General features: G+C 55.9%; 1 protein-coding gene across 3 annotated transcripts in view; it reads left to right on the forward strand.

Moving 5' to 3' along the window:
- Window positions 1-3877: 3877 nt before the first annotated feature.
- DNAJC17 (DnaJ heat shock protein family (Hsp40) member C17) overlaps window positions 3878-14315 on the forward strand; it is a 117110-nt gene continuing 106672 nt past the window's right edge. For 2 of the 3 annotated variants that reach the window (XM_056353183.1, XM_056353184.1), the window contains exon 1: window positions 3878-4014. In XM_056353183.1, coding sequence (XP_056209158.1) covers window positions 3937-4014 — 78 coding nt within the window. In that variant the 5' untranslated portion in view covers window positions 3878-3936. The remainder of the gene's footprint in view (window positions 4015-14315) is intronic. The other variant, XM_056353182.1, reaches the window with a different exon arrangement.

Below are 14315 nucleotides of genomic sequence, written 5' to 3' on the forward strand. Positions count from 1 at the left end.
GAAGGGCAGAGGCTGCAGCTGAAGTTTGAGACAGAAGAACACGTAGGGGAGCCTTCGGTGCAACATCATTTGCTTTAACATTTCATCAGCCCTGAAGTCAGTTGTACTAGCCGATTGTGGTAGGTCCCTTCCAATGGAACTGTGCTATTCTATTCTGTTGTATTCAGAACCTGCCTGGCGAGAAAGAGACTTGAGGCACACCGCCTGAAGGTTGGTGCCTGTGTGCAAGCAAGGCGTATAGGTACCTTGGATCATAGTTCCTCACTGGAGGGAGACTCCAGGCCATGGAGCTTCCCTGTGACCCTTACTTGTACTGTCTCCAGTATGTCCAAGTCTCACTAAGGAAGCCCAGATTTGGACATATGGAGCTTTTTTTTTGGTCCGCTCCCAGGACTAGGCATTGTGACCTCTGGGTGTGGTCCCCAAAAGCTCTGTGATGTCACCACAGTGTTACTGTAGAATCCCACGGTATCACCGTGGGGCAGCCCTGCAGGGCCACAGTGCTATCCTCCTGCGTGGGGTGCAGTCGTCTGCAGGTAAGGGGACAAAGGACCCCCATCCCGGTGCCGCTCCTGACCTGCTGCACCCCCACCCTTGTGCTGTCCTTGCTGGGAGGCCACGAGCTGCTTTCCTGCCTCCCCAGTTCCTACTGTCTGTGTCGGAGAGGTAAGTCACCACCCCGCCTGGACAGCAGGAGCACACAGAGATGCCCCTGGGCTCGCTCGTCTGCCCCGGGATGCTCCCTAGCCTTTGTGGCTGCACCAGCACAGCCCCGAGGCAGAGTGGGCACCTCTTCAGCACCTCACTTCGTCACCTTTGCTGCTTCCTGCCGGTTGTGTCTTCAGGACAGGGCATCAGCTTTGTATCTCTCTCCTTTGCAGTGCCAGATGGAGTCAGAGGAGGGGGGCTTGGCAGAACAGAGTGCCTCTTCCCCGGCTGCCAGCACCAGCCAGGTGCCTCAGGCTGTGCCGCTGGACACCCCCGAGGATGAGGAATGCCCTATCTGCCTGAACACCATCAGCAACGAAGCCTGTGTGAGCGGGTGCAGGGATCGTTTCTGTTTTCCTTGTATATGGGACTGGGCCCAGAGAAAAGCCATATGCCCACTCTGTTGGCAGCCTGCCGAAGTCATCTTCTACAAGCTGGCACCCAGCACCTATGAGGTGCACGACATCAGGGCCTTCAACAGAGCAAGACCTCAACACCACAATGAAGCAAGGAGGTGGCTGCATTCCTCAGGCCAGCAGCGACATGACTTTTCCAGCGGACACCATGGTAGTGACCACACCAGGGCTCCAGGGAGGGCCCAAGGCAGGGACCTGAGGCAGCACCATGATGGCCACCAATGGTCTGAGCACACCTGGGGCTTCAACTCCTCCAGAAGCAGGAGTCAGCAGTGGAGTAGGGCTCGTGACAATGACTAAGCTCCAATGCCTGAACAGGACACCCCAGCCTCCTCAGTGTGGGGCGAGCAGCAGCAGCAGGCAGGCCAGGATTCCTCCAGGGCCCAGCACGCAAGAAGCCGATCCCAGTGCAGGTCCGGCAGCACAAGGGGCCGAGCACAGCGGGAGCAGCGAGGAATGAGGGATCGGGATGGGGCACAAGATCTAAGCCCTGAACCAAGCCCGTCTTTCTCTGGGAGAAGAGAGCGCCGCCAGTGGGGAGGCCACAATTCCTCCAGAGAACGGAGGGCGGCATGGAGCTGATCCTGCTGGAGGTTGCGCAGCCGTGCCGGGCACAGGGCCTGGTAGCACACCCTACCAAGAAGGAAAATGCTACACTCACCCCAGGACCATCACCTGCCAAGGTAGTGCAACGAGCCCAGGCACAACAAAGGCCCTCGCGCTGGTGGCTGTGCTGCACACAGACACTGGCAGGGGAGCACTTGCAACCTGGGTTGTGCCTGACTCCAGCAGTGGCAGCAAACGGGATCAAGCCAGGGCCCTTCTGCTCCTGCTGAGGAATAAAATCTGTGGCAGAAAGCACTCCTGTCATCTCCTCTCTTGGGAAAAGACAGACTTGAGGAGTTGGGAAGGGACCTCTGGAGATCATGCAGTGCAAGCCCATTGCTCCAGCAGGGGCAGCCAGAGCAGGCAGTCCAGGGCCACATCCACTCAAGCTCTGACAATCTCAAAAGACAGAGCCTCCAGAAGCCCTGTGGGCAACGCGTCCCAGGCCTTGACCTCCCTCCAAATACACAAGCTGTCTGTTACGGTTAGCAAGAGATTCCGTTGTTTCAGTCTGTGCCCATTGACTCTTGCCCTATTGCTGGATACCGCTAAGAAGGCACCAGAGCCCCTCTGTCCCCACAAGCCTGCACTGAGCCCTGGAGCTCAGGGGCCTGGGTCTGCTGAGTGCAGTGTGCAATGGCAGAGGACAGGGAAGGGTGACACGGCAAGCTGAGGTTCTCACAGACTCAGACTGAACACTCAGGCTTGGAAGAGAGCTCTGCAGATCATCTAGTCCAGCTCCCTGCTAAAGCAGGTTCACCTACAACAGGTTGCACAGATGTGCATCCAGGTGGGTTTTGAATGTCTCCAGAGAAGGAGACCACACAGCTTCTCTGGGCAGCCTCTTCCAGGGCTCTGTCAGTCTCAAGGCAAAGAAATTCTTCCTTAGATTCAGCTGAAACATCCTCTGTTGCAGTTTGTGCCCGTTGCCCCTTGTCTGGTGGCTGGGCATCACTGAAAAGACCCTGGCCCCATCCTCCTGACACTTGCCCTTAAGATGTCTGTGGATATCGATAAGATCCCCTCTCAGTCTTCTCTTGTCCAGGCTGAACAGCCCCAGCTCTCTCAGCCTTTCCTCATCGGGGAGATGCTCCAGTCCCCTCACCATCTTTGTAGTCTTTGCTGGACCCCCTCCAACAGTTCCCTGTCTCTCTGGAACTGGGGCGCCCAGAGCTGGACACAGCCCCGCAGCCACAGCCTCCCCAGGGCAGAGTAGAGGGGCAGGACCACCTCCCTCGGGCCCGTTTGGCCACGCTCATCCTCATGCACCCCAGGATCCCATCAGACTTCTTGGCCACACAGGCACCCTGGTGGCTTGTGGGCAATTTGCTTTCTGCCAGCACTCCCAGGTCCTCCTCTGCAGAGCTGCATTCCGGCAGGTCGGCCCCCAGCCTCTTGGTCCTCCTCATGCTTGGGGCATTGTGGTCTCTGGCTTTGTGTCTGTGGAGGGGAGCGCGAGGGAGATTCCTCCACAAAGCCCTTCCTCCCCAGAGCCCTGCACGGGGCAGAGCCCTTGGAGAAACTGCAGCATCAGCGCTTTCTTCAAGCCAGGAAAGCAGAAATCCTGCTGGGGAAACTCCAAAGCAGAGAAATGAGGATGACCCGGGCTTTGAGAAACACAACTAAGAAAAGGTGCCTTGGGTGCAAGGTGCTGACGGTAACCCAGTGTTTATTTCCAAGGGGCAGGGGATACCCTGTGCACCATAGCCCTGCTGCTTCGGGCCAAGGGCGTGGGGACTTGTGGGGAACACAGAGCGTGCCACCAGTGGGTCTGGCCAGGTGGGTCCTGGCCTTGGCCTGTTTGCCAAGTCTCATTCCTTGGATCTATCTGAGCTGTCTGCCATGAGGCAAAATCAACCGGCGACGTCGAAGAATCCAGCTGCTCTCAGGGATTCTCAGCCAAGCCTTCGGGACGCTTCTCTGCCGTACCGGTCCCCTCGGAGGGTGGCGGCCGGTTACACAGGCGGCGGCCGGACCCTCGTTACCCACAATGCCCCGCGCCTCGGCCCGCAGCTGCCGCAGAGAACTCCAGCTCCCAGCCGGCCTCGCTCCCGCCACCGCCCACCCACGGCTCTCCGCGCGGTGCATGCTGGTACTCGTAGTCCAGGTGCCGCCTGGGGAGGGAGCGCGGCGGCGGGTGGAGACTCCATTTCCCGGCGGGCAGCGCGGGCCGGCGGCACCGAGCGGGGAGACGCTCGGTGCCGAGATGGCGGTCGATAACGACCTGCTGCAGCTGGACCTGTATGGCCTGTTGGGGGTCGGCGAGAAGGCGTCGGAGAAGGAGGTCAGGGCCTTGGGCCGGGAACCTTTACGGGGCCGCGGGGTGGCTCGGGCCCGGGCTGCTGGCTTTTCTCCGGTGCCCAGAGGGGCCCGGTTCTCCCGCCCTTCCCGCGGGAGCGGCTGCAGCCGGGGGCAGGGGCGGCTCGGGCGTGGGGCTGCGCTGCGGGTGCTGCGCTCCGACACTTGGCTGAGCGGATCCTCCAGGCGCTGTTTTTATGTCATATCTGCAGCCTTGTCGGCTTGAGCTAATAATGAGTGGAAAAGCCCATTTTTTCTGATGCTGGCTTTGCTGTGGTGAACTTAACCTTCCGTTTTCTCATCTTGGTCCTGTGGGGTGAAGCCTGGCTTTGGAGGAGGCTGAAATAAGTTGGAGATAACTGCAGGATTTGTCTTGGATGATACTTCTCTGACTTTGTTTATGTGCCAGCAGAAGGAAAGCTCATGTGTTTACCAAAAATCTGGTTGTTAGACGTTGGTCTGAGTAGTATAGGTTCCCTGAGGTCATCTTGTTAATTTTATTTGTTTGGAATTACACGTTCCTATTATTTTTTTTCTTTACTTAATTGGTAAGAACACTAAACACGGGATTTGAGCAACTGAACTGAGAAAAGTGGCATTTCAATGGAAGCAATTCTCTGAGTAAAACTGTTAGTAACTAAACAAAGTTAAACTTGAAAGGAAGACTTTACTTCTCCTCCTTAGATGCTTTTTTTTGCTTTTTTTTCTTTAGCAGTAAAGAGCGCTAGCAGTACAGCAGGATAAGACTCAGAAGCTACAGTCTGGGCATAACCAGCAATTGTGTCTGAAGCTGCCTGGAATTTCCATGTGTATTAAGCACAAAATGGGAACAAGCCAAATATAACACTCAGGACTGAATGTGAGGAAAGACTTCAGGTGCCCCCAGCTTCACTGCTGAGCTAGTTGCTGGGGAAAAGGATGAGGAAAATTGCAAAGTGGACGTTACGGTGCAACTTAAAAAGAGACAAGTCTAATTTAGAGTGCTAATCGTTGATGTAAAATACTTGAAACAGCCCAAAGACCCTTTGTATGCAGATTAGCGTGGCCACAAGAGACTAATAAAGGGGAGCAAGACTGTTGAGGCAATTTAACCTCACTGTTTAAAGAAGCCTTATCTGGAATGACCACATACTTACTATAATAATTGTGACTGATACACGGGGAAGAGAATTCTCGCTTAAAGAGTCTTGCTTATGCAGGAGGCAGGACGAGCCTATAGCTTCAGCTGCAGTTTCCCTTCCCAGAGCTTTGCCCACCAGAGGGTGCCGAGTGATTGCTTATTCCACCTACTTTAGCAGAAGGCTGCTTGGCAGTGGAACAGAGCAGCTTTTCTTCCTTTCCTTTCTGGCATTCAGATGTTTCTCTGGCAAAGGGAATTCAGGTTGTTAAAACTGACTTAGCTCAGAAAGTCGTACAGTCTTTCTTTGAAAGAGATTAAACAGTCTTTTGTCAAAAATTCTCCACCTTGCCAGACATAATTGTTGTACAGTGAATGATACTTTCTCTGCCCCAAAGTTACAGCTGCAGAGAACGGAGTACCCTCTTCTAGAAAACTGCCTTAGTGAACCAGACTTGACTTTGCTGATGTTAATGATGTAATACAATGTATATAATGCACCTAGTAAAACTTAAGGCTTTGAAAAGCTTAGACTTCTTCAAAATATGGCTGCCTGCCTACTAAGTGTCCTGGGCTAAATGCATATCCTTGTAGTAGAGTGTGATTAGAAAAGACAGGTAACTGCATTGAGATTAAAAACTGAATTCTTCAGAGGTATCTTGCTACCATAGTTGGCTGCTTTAGCTTTCAATATGCGGAGTGACGGAGATCTTGGCACTCCAGAACTGGTCTTCATTTTCTGTCAGGCCTTGGGGACATGAAAGGGCAGAGTCCAGCTGGGCTAGAATTGATTGGGCATCATCCACCTAGGGTTGGATAGTTTAGGGCACAATCCTAATGCCCTGCAGGGGATTCCATGGGCAGAGTCCATCCTGGCTGGGAATGGCTGGGGTAGAATGCCAGGAGGCTGGTATGGCTGGGGCGGAATCCTAAGGCCCAGGGATTGGCTGGGGCGGAATCCTAAGGCCCAGGGATTGGCTGGGGCGGAATCCTAAGGCCCAGGGATTGGCTGGGGCGGAATCCTAAGGCCCAGGGATTGGCTGGGGCGGAATCCTAAGGCCCAGGGATTGGCTGGGGCGGAATCCTAAGGCCCAGGGATTGGCTGGGGCGGAATCCTAAGGCCCAGGGATTGGCTGGGGCGGAATCCTAAGGCCCAGGGATTGGCTGGGGCGGAATCCTAAGGCCCAGGGATTGGCTGGGGCGGAATCCTAAGGCCCAGGGATTGGCTGGGGCGGAATCCTAAGGCCCAGGGATTGGCTGGGGCACAATGCACTTAGGCCTGGAAGTCTTAAGGGAGAATCCGACTGGGCTGGGATTATTTGGGCAATGTCCATCTGGGCTGGGATTTGCTGTGTCAGAATCCGACTGGGCTGGGATGGCTTGTGGCAAAATCCTAAAGGTCTGGGATATCAGGGCAGAATCCATCTGGTCTTGGATTACTTGGGAAGCGTCCATCTGGGCTGTGATTTGCTGTGGCATAATGCGCCTGAGCTGGGATGGCTTGGGATAGAATTTTAACGGCCTAGGATTTCATGGGCAGAATCATGCTGGGATGGGATTGGCCTGGGCAGAATCCTGTTATCCCTGCAAGGCTTAAGGCAGAATCCGACTGGGCTGGGTTTGCTTGGGCTGCGTCCATCTTGGATGGGATTGGCTTGGGCAGAATCCAGGTGAGCTGTGATGACTTGGGTCAGAATCGTAATGGCCTGGGATTTCATGGGTAGATTCCAGGTAGACTGGAAATGTTTGGTAGAATACGAGTAGTCTGGGATATCTTGAAGCAGAATCCTAATGGCCTGGGATTGCATGGGCAGAGTCCAGGTGTGCTGGAATTGCTTCGGCAGCATCCACCTAGGCTTGGGTATTTTGGGTCAGAATCCTAAAGGCCTGCAGGGGATTACATGGGCAGAGCCCGTCCTGGCTGGAATTGGCTGCGGCAGAGTCCATCCTGGCTGGGATTGGCTGGGGTAGAATGCAAGGAGGCTGGTATGGCTGGGGCAGAATCCTAATGCCCTGGGATTTCATGGGGCAGAGTCCAGGCGGGCTGGGATTGGCTGGGGCAGAGTCCAGGCGGGCTGGGATTGGCTGGGGCAGAGTCCAGGCGGGCTGGGATTGGCTGGGGCAGAGTCCAGGCGGGCTGGGATTGGCTGGGGCAGAGTCCAGGCGGGCTGGGATTGGCTGGGTCAGAGTCCAGGCGGGCTGGGATTGGCTGGGGCAGAGTCCAGGCGGGCTGGGACTGGCTGGGGCAGAGTCCAGGCGGGCTGGGATTGGCTGGGGCACAATGCACTTAGGCCTGGAAGTCTTAAGGGAGAATCCGAATGGGCTGGGATTGTTTGGGCAGTGTTCATCTGGGCTGGGATTTCCTGCCTCAGAATCTGGATGGGCTGGGATGGCCTGGGTCAGAATCCTGATGGCCTGGGATTTCACGGGCAGCATCCACCTAGGCTTGGATATTTTGGGGCAGAATCCTAAAGGCATGCAGGCGATTACATGGCAGAGTCTGTCCTGGCTGGGATTGGCTGAGCAAGAGTCCATCTGGGCTGGGATTTTCTGGGATAGAATGCCAGGAGGCTGATATGGCTGGGGCAGGATCCTAATGCCCTGCAGGGGGTTGCATGGGCTGCATCCATCTGGGTTGGGCTTGGCTGAGGCAGAGTCCAGGCGGGCTGGGATTGGCTGGGGCACAATGCCCTTAGGCCTGGAAGTCTTCAGGGAGAATCCGACTGGGCTGGGATTATTTGGGCAGTGTCCAGCTGGGCTGGGATTTGCTGTGTGAGAATCCGACTGGGCTGGGATGGCTTGTGTCAGAATCCTGATGGCCTGGGATTTCAGGGCAGAATCGTGCTGGGATGGGATTGGCCTGGGCAGAATCCGATTATCCCTGCAAGGTTTAATGCAGAATCCGACTGGGCTGGGAGTATTTGGGGAAGTGTCCAGCTGTGCTGGGATTTGCTGCGTCAGAATGTGACTGGAGTGGGATGGCGTGGGGCAGAATCGTAATGGCCTGGGATTTCCTGGGCAGAATCCATCTGGGCTGGGCTATTTTGGGGCAGAATCCTAAAGGCGTGCAGGGGATTACATGGGCAGAATCCAGGCGGGCTGGGATTGGCTGAGCAAGAGTCCAGGTGGGCTGGGATTGGCTGGGTCAGAATCCCAGTGGGCTGATATGGCTGGGGCAGGATCCTAATGCCCTGCAGGGGATTCCATGGGCTGCGTCCATCTGGGCTGGGCTTGGCTGAGGCAGAGTCCAGGCGGGCTGGGATTGGCTGGGGCACAATGCACTTAGGCCTGGAAGTCTTAAGAGAGAATCCAGCTGGGCTGGGATTATTTGGGCAATGTCCATCTGGGCTGGGATTTGCTGTGTCAGAATCCGACTGGGCTGGGATGGCTTTGGGCAGAATCCTGATGGCCTGGGATTTCATGGGCAGAATCTTGCCTGGATGGGATTGGCCTGGACGGAATCCAATTATCCTGGCAAAGCTCTAAGGCAGAATCTGGCTGGGCTGGGATTTCGTAGGCAGCATCCACCTAGGCTTGGATATTTTGGAGCGGAATCCTAAAGGCCTGCAGGGGATTACATGGGCAGAGTCTGTCCTGGCTGGGATTGGCTGAGCAAGAGTCCATCCTAGCTGGGATTTTCTGGGATAGAATCTCAGGAGGCTGATATGGCTGGGGCAGGATCCTAATGCCCTGCAGGGGATTGCATGGGCTGCGTCCATCGGGGCTGGGCTTGGCTGAGGCAGAGTCCAGGCGGGCTGGGATTGGCTGGGGCACAATGCACTTAGGCCTGGAAGTCTTAAGGGAGAATCCGACTGGGCTGGGATTATTTGGGCAGTGTCCATCTGGGCTGGGATTTGCTGTGTCAGAATCCGACTGGGCTGGGATGACTTTGGGCAGAATCCTGATGGCCTGGGATTTCAGGGCAGAATCGTGCTGGGATGGGATTGGCCTGGGCAGAATCCGATTATCCCTGCAAGGTTTAATGCAGAATCCGAGTGGGCTGGGAGTATTTGGGGAAGTGTCCAGCTGTGCTGGGATTTGCTGCGTCAGAATGTGACTGGAGTGGGATGGCGTGGGGCAGAATCGTAATGGCCTGGGATTTCCTGGGCAGAATCCATCTGGGCTGGGCTATTTTGGGGCAGAATCCTAAAGGCCTGCAGGGGATTACATGGGCAGCATCCAGGCGGGCTGGGATTGGCTGAGCAAGAGTCCAGGGGGGCTGGGATTGGCTGGATCAGAATCCCAGTGGGCTGATATGGCTGGGGCAGGATCCTAATGCCCTGCAGGGGATTCCATGGGCTGCGTCCATCTGGGCTGGGCTTGGCTGAGGCAGAGTCCAGGCGGGCTGGGATTGGCTGGGGCACAATGCACTTAGGCCTGGAAGTCTTAAGAGAGAATCCAGCTGGGCTGGGATTATTTGGGCAATGTCCATCTGGGCTGGGATTTGCTGTGTGAGAATCCGACTGGGCTGGGATTGCTTGTGGCAGAATCCTAATGGCTTGAGATTTCAGGGCAGAATCCATCTGGTCTTGGATTACTTGTGAAGCGTCCATCTGGGCCGGGATTTGCTGTGGCATAATGCACCTGAGCTGGGATGGCTTGGGGCAGAATCCTGATGGCCTGGGATTTCAGGGCAGAATCGTGCTGGGATGGGATTGGCCTGGGCAGAATCCGATTATCCCTGCAAGGTTTAATGCAGAATCCGACTGGGCTGGGAGTATTTGGGGAAGTGTCCAGCTGTGCTGGGACTTGCTGCGTCAGAATGTGACTGGAGTGGGATGGCGTGGGGCAGAATCGTAATGGCCTGGGATTTCCTGGGCAGAATCCATCTGGGCTGGGCTATTTTGGGGCAGAATCCTAAAGGCGTGCAGGGGATTACATGGGCAGCATCCAGGCGGGCTGGGATTGGCTGAGCAAGAGTCCAGGTGGGCTGGGATTGGCTGGATCAGAATCCCAGTGGGCTGATATGGCTGGGGCAGGATCCTAATGCCCTGCAGGGGATTACATGGGCTGCGTCCATCTGGGCTGGGCTTGGCTGAGGCAGAGTCCAGGCGGGCTGGGATTGGCTGGGGCACAATGCACTTAGGCCTGGAAGTCTTAAGAGAGAATCCAGCTGGGCTGGGATTATTTGGGCAATGTCCATCTGGGCTGGGATTTGCTGTGTCAGAATCCGACTGGGCTGGGATGGCTTTGGGCAGAATCCTGATGGCCTGGGATTTCATGGGCAGAATCTTGCCTGGATGGGATTGGCCTGGACGGAATCCAATTATCCTGGCAAAGCTCTAAGGCAGAATCTGGCTGGGCTGGGATTTCGTAGGCAGCATCCACCTAGGCTTGGATATTTTGGGGCAGAATCCTAAAGGCGTGCAGGGGATTACATGGGCAGAGTCTGTCCTGGCTGGGATTGGCTGAGCAAGAGTCCATCCTGGCTGGGATTTTCTGGGATAGAATGCCAGGAGGCTGATATGGCTGGGGCAGGATCCTAATGCCCTGCAGGGGGTTGCATGGGCTGCGTCCATCTGGGTTGGTCTTTGCTGAGGCAGAGTCCAGGCGGGCTGGGATTGGCTGAGCAAGAGTCCAGGTGGGCTGGGATTGGCTGGGTCAGAATCCCAGTGGGCTGATATGGCTGGGGCAGGATCCTAATGCCCTGCAGGGGATTGCATGGGCTGCGTCCATCTGGGCTGGGCTTGGCTGAGGCAGAGTCCAGGCGGGCTGGGATTGGCTGGGGCACAATGCACTTAGGCCTGGAAGTCTTCAGGGAGAATCCGACTGGGCTGGGATTATTTGGGCAGTGTCCAGCTGGGCTGGGATTTGCTGTGTCAGAATCCGACTGGGCTGGGTTGGCTTTGGGCAGAATCCTGATGGCCTGGGATTTCATGGGCAGAATCGTGCTGGGATTGGATTGGCCTGGGCAGAATCTGATTATCCCTGCAAGGCTTAAGGCAGAATCCCACTGGGCTGGGTTTGCTTGGGCTGTGTCGGTCTGTGCTGGGATTGGTTTGGGCAGAATCCAGGTGAGCTGTGATGACTTGGGGCAGAATTGTAATGGCCTGGGATTTCATGGGTAGATTCCAGGTAGGCTGAAAATGTTTGGTAGAATCCGACTAGTCTGGGATAGCATGGAGCAGAATCCCAATGGCCTGGGATTTCATGGGCAGAATCCAGTTGTGCTGGGATTTCATTGGCATTGTCCACCTAGGCTTGGATATTTTGGGGCAGAATCCTAAAGGCCTGCAGGGGATTACATGGGCAGAGTCTGTCCTGGCTGGGATTGGCTGAGGCAGAGTCCAGCTGGGCTGGGCTTGGCTGAGGCAGAGTCCAGGCGGGCTGGGATTGGCTGGGGCACAATGCACTTAGGCCTGGAAGTCTTAAGAGAGAATCCAGCTGGGCTGGGATTATTTGGGCAATGTCCATCTGGGCTGGGATTTGCTGTGTCAGAATCCGACTGGGCTGGGATGGCTTTGGGCAGAATCCTGATGGCCTGGGATTTCATGGGCAGAATCTTGCCTGGATGGGATTGGCCTGGACGGAATCCAATTATCCTGGCAAAGCTCTAAGGCAGAATCTGGCTGGGCTGGGATTTCGTAGGCAGCATCCACCTAGGCTTGGATATTTTGGAGCGGAATCCTAAAGGCCTGCAGGGGATTACATGGGCAGAGTCTGTCCTGGCTGGGATTGGCTGAGCAAGAGTCCATCCTAGCTGGGATTTTCTGGGATAGAATCTCAGGAGGCTGATATGGCTGGGGCAGGATCCTAATGCCCTGCAGGGGATTGCATGGGCTGCGTCCATCGGGGCTGGGCTTGGCTGAGGCAGAGTCCAGGCGGGCTGGGATTGGCTGGGGCACAATGCACTTAGGCCTGGAAGTCTTGAGAGAGAATCCGACTGGGCTGGGATTATTTGGGCAATGTCCATCTGGGCTGGGATTTGCTGTGTGAGAATCCGACTGGGCTGGGATGGCTTGTGTCAGAATCCTAATGGCTTGAGATTTCAGGGCAGAATCCATCTGGTCTTGGATTACTTGTGAAGCGTCCATCTGGGCCGGGATTTGCTGTGGCATAATGCGCCTGAGCTGGGATGGCTTGGGGCAGAATCCTGATGGCCTGGGATTTCAGGGCAGAATCGTGCTGGGATGGGATTGGCCTGGGCAGAATCCGATTATCCCTGCAAGGTTTAATGCAGAATCCGACTGGGCTGGGAGTATTTGGGGAAGTGTCCAGCTGTGCTGGGATTTGCTGCGCCAGAATCTGACTGGAGTGGGATGGCGTGGGGCAGAATCGTAATGGCCTGGGATTTCCTGGGCAGAATCCATCTGGGCTGGGCTATTTTGGGGCAGAATCCTAAAGGCCTGCAGGGGATTACATGGGGAGAATCCAGGCGGGCTGGGATTGGCTGAGCAAGAGTCCAGGTGGGCTGGGATTGGCTGGGTCAGAATCCCAGTGGGCTGATATGGCTGGGGCAGGATCCTAATGCCCTGCAGGGGATTGCATGGGCTGCGTCCATCTGGGCTGGGCTTGGCTGAGGCAGAGTCCAGGCGGGCTGGGATTGGCTGGGGCACAATGCACTTAGGCCTGGAAGTCTTGAGAGAGAATCCAGCTGGGCTGGGATTATTTGGGCAATGTCCATCTGGGCTGGGATTTGCTGTGTGAGAATCCGACTGGGCTGGGATGGCTTTGGGCAGAATCCTGATGGCCTGGGATTTCATGGGCAGAATCTTGCCTGGATGGGATTGGCCTGGACGGAATCCAATTATCCTGGCAAAGCTCTAAGGCAGAATCTGGCTGGGCTGGGATTTCGTAGGCAGCATCCACCTAGGCTTGGATATTTTGGGGCAGAATCCTAAAGGCCTGCAGGGGATTACATGGGCAGAGTCTGTCCTGGCTGGGATTGGCTGAGCAAGAGTCCAGCTGGGTTGGGATTTTCTGGGATAGAATCCCAGGAGGCTGATATGGCTGGGGCAGGGTCCTAATGCCCTGCAGGGGATTGCATGGGCTGCGTCCATCTGGGCTGGGCTTGGCTGAGGCAGAGTCCAGGCGGGCTGGGATTGGCTGGGGCACAATGCACTTAGGCCTGGAAGTCTTAAGGGAGAATCCGACTGGGCTGGGATTATTTGGGCAATGTCCATCTGGGCTGGGATTTGCTGTGTGAGAATCCGACTGGGCTGGGATTGCTTGTGGCAGAATCCTAATGGCTTGAGATTTCAGGGCAGAATCCATCTGGTCTTGGATTACTTGTGAAGCGTCCATCTGGGCCGGGATTTGCTGTGGCATAATGCACCTGAGCTGGGATGGCTTGGGGCAGAATCCTGATGGCCTGGGATTTCAGGGCAGAATCGTGCTGGGATGGGATTGGCCTGGGCAGAATCCGATTATCCCTGCAAGGTTTAATGCAGAATCCGACTGGGCTGGGAGTATTTGGGGAAGTGTCCAGCTGTGCTGGGATTTGCTGCGTCAGAATGTGACTGGAGTGGGATGGCGTGGGGCAGAATCGTAATGGCCTGGGATTTCCTGGGCAGAATCCATCTGGGCTGGGCTATTTTGGGGCAGAATCCTAAAGGCGTGCAGGGGATTACATGGGCAGCATCCAGGCGGGCTGGGATTGGCTGAGCAAGAGTCCAGGTGGGCTGGGATTGGCTGGGTCAGAATCCCAGTGGGCTGATATGGCTGGGGCAGGATCCTAATGCCCTGCAGGGGATTACATGGGCTGCGTCCATCTGGGCTGGGCTTGGCTGAGGCAGAGTCCAGGCGGGCTGGGATTGGCTGGGGCACAATGCACTTAGGCCTGGAAGTCTTAAGAGAGAATCCAGCTGGGCTGGGATTATTTGGGCAATGTCCATCTGGGCTGGGATTTGCTGTGTCAGAATCCGACTGGGCTGGGATGGCTTTGGGCAGAATCCTGATGGCCTGGGATTTCATGGGCAGAATCTTGCCTGGATGGGATTGGCCTGGACGGAATCCAATTATCCTGGCAAAGCTCTAAGGCAGAATCTGGCTGGGCTGGGATTTCATAGGCAGCATCCACCTAGGCTTGGATATTTTGGAGCGGAATCCTAAAGGCGTGCAGGGGATTACATGGGCAGAGTCTGTCCTGGCTGGGATTGGCTGAGCAAGAGTCCATCCTGGCTGGGATTTTCTGGGATAGAATGCCAGGAGGCTGATATGGCTGGGGCAGG

The sequence above is a fragment of the Falco biarmicus genome, chromosome 10 (genome assembly GCF_023638135.1).
Source record: "Falco biarmicus isolate bFalBia1 chromosome 10, bFalBia1.pri, whole genome shotgun sequence".
Taxonomy (NCBI): domain Eukaryota; kingdom Metazoa; phylum Chordata; class Aves; order Falconiformes; family Falconidae; genus Falco; species Falco biarmicus.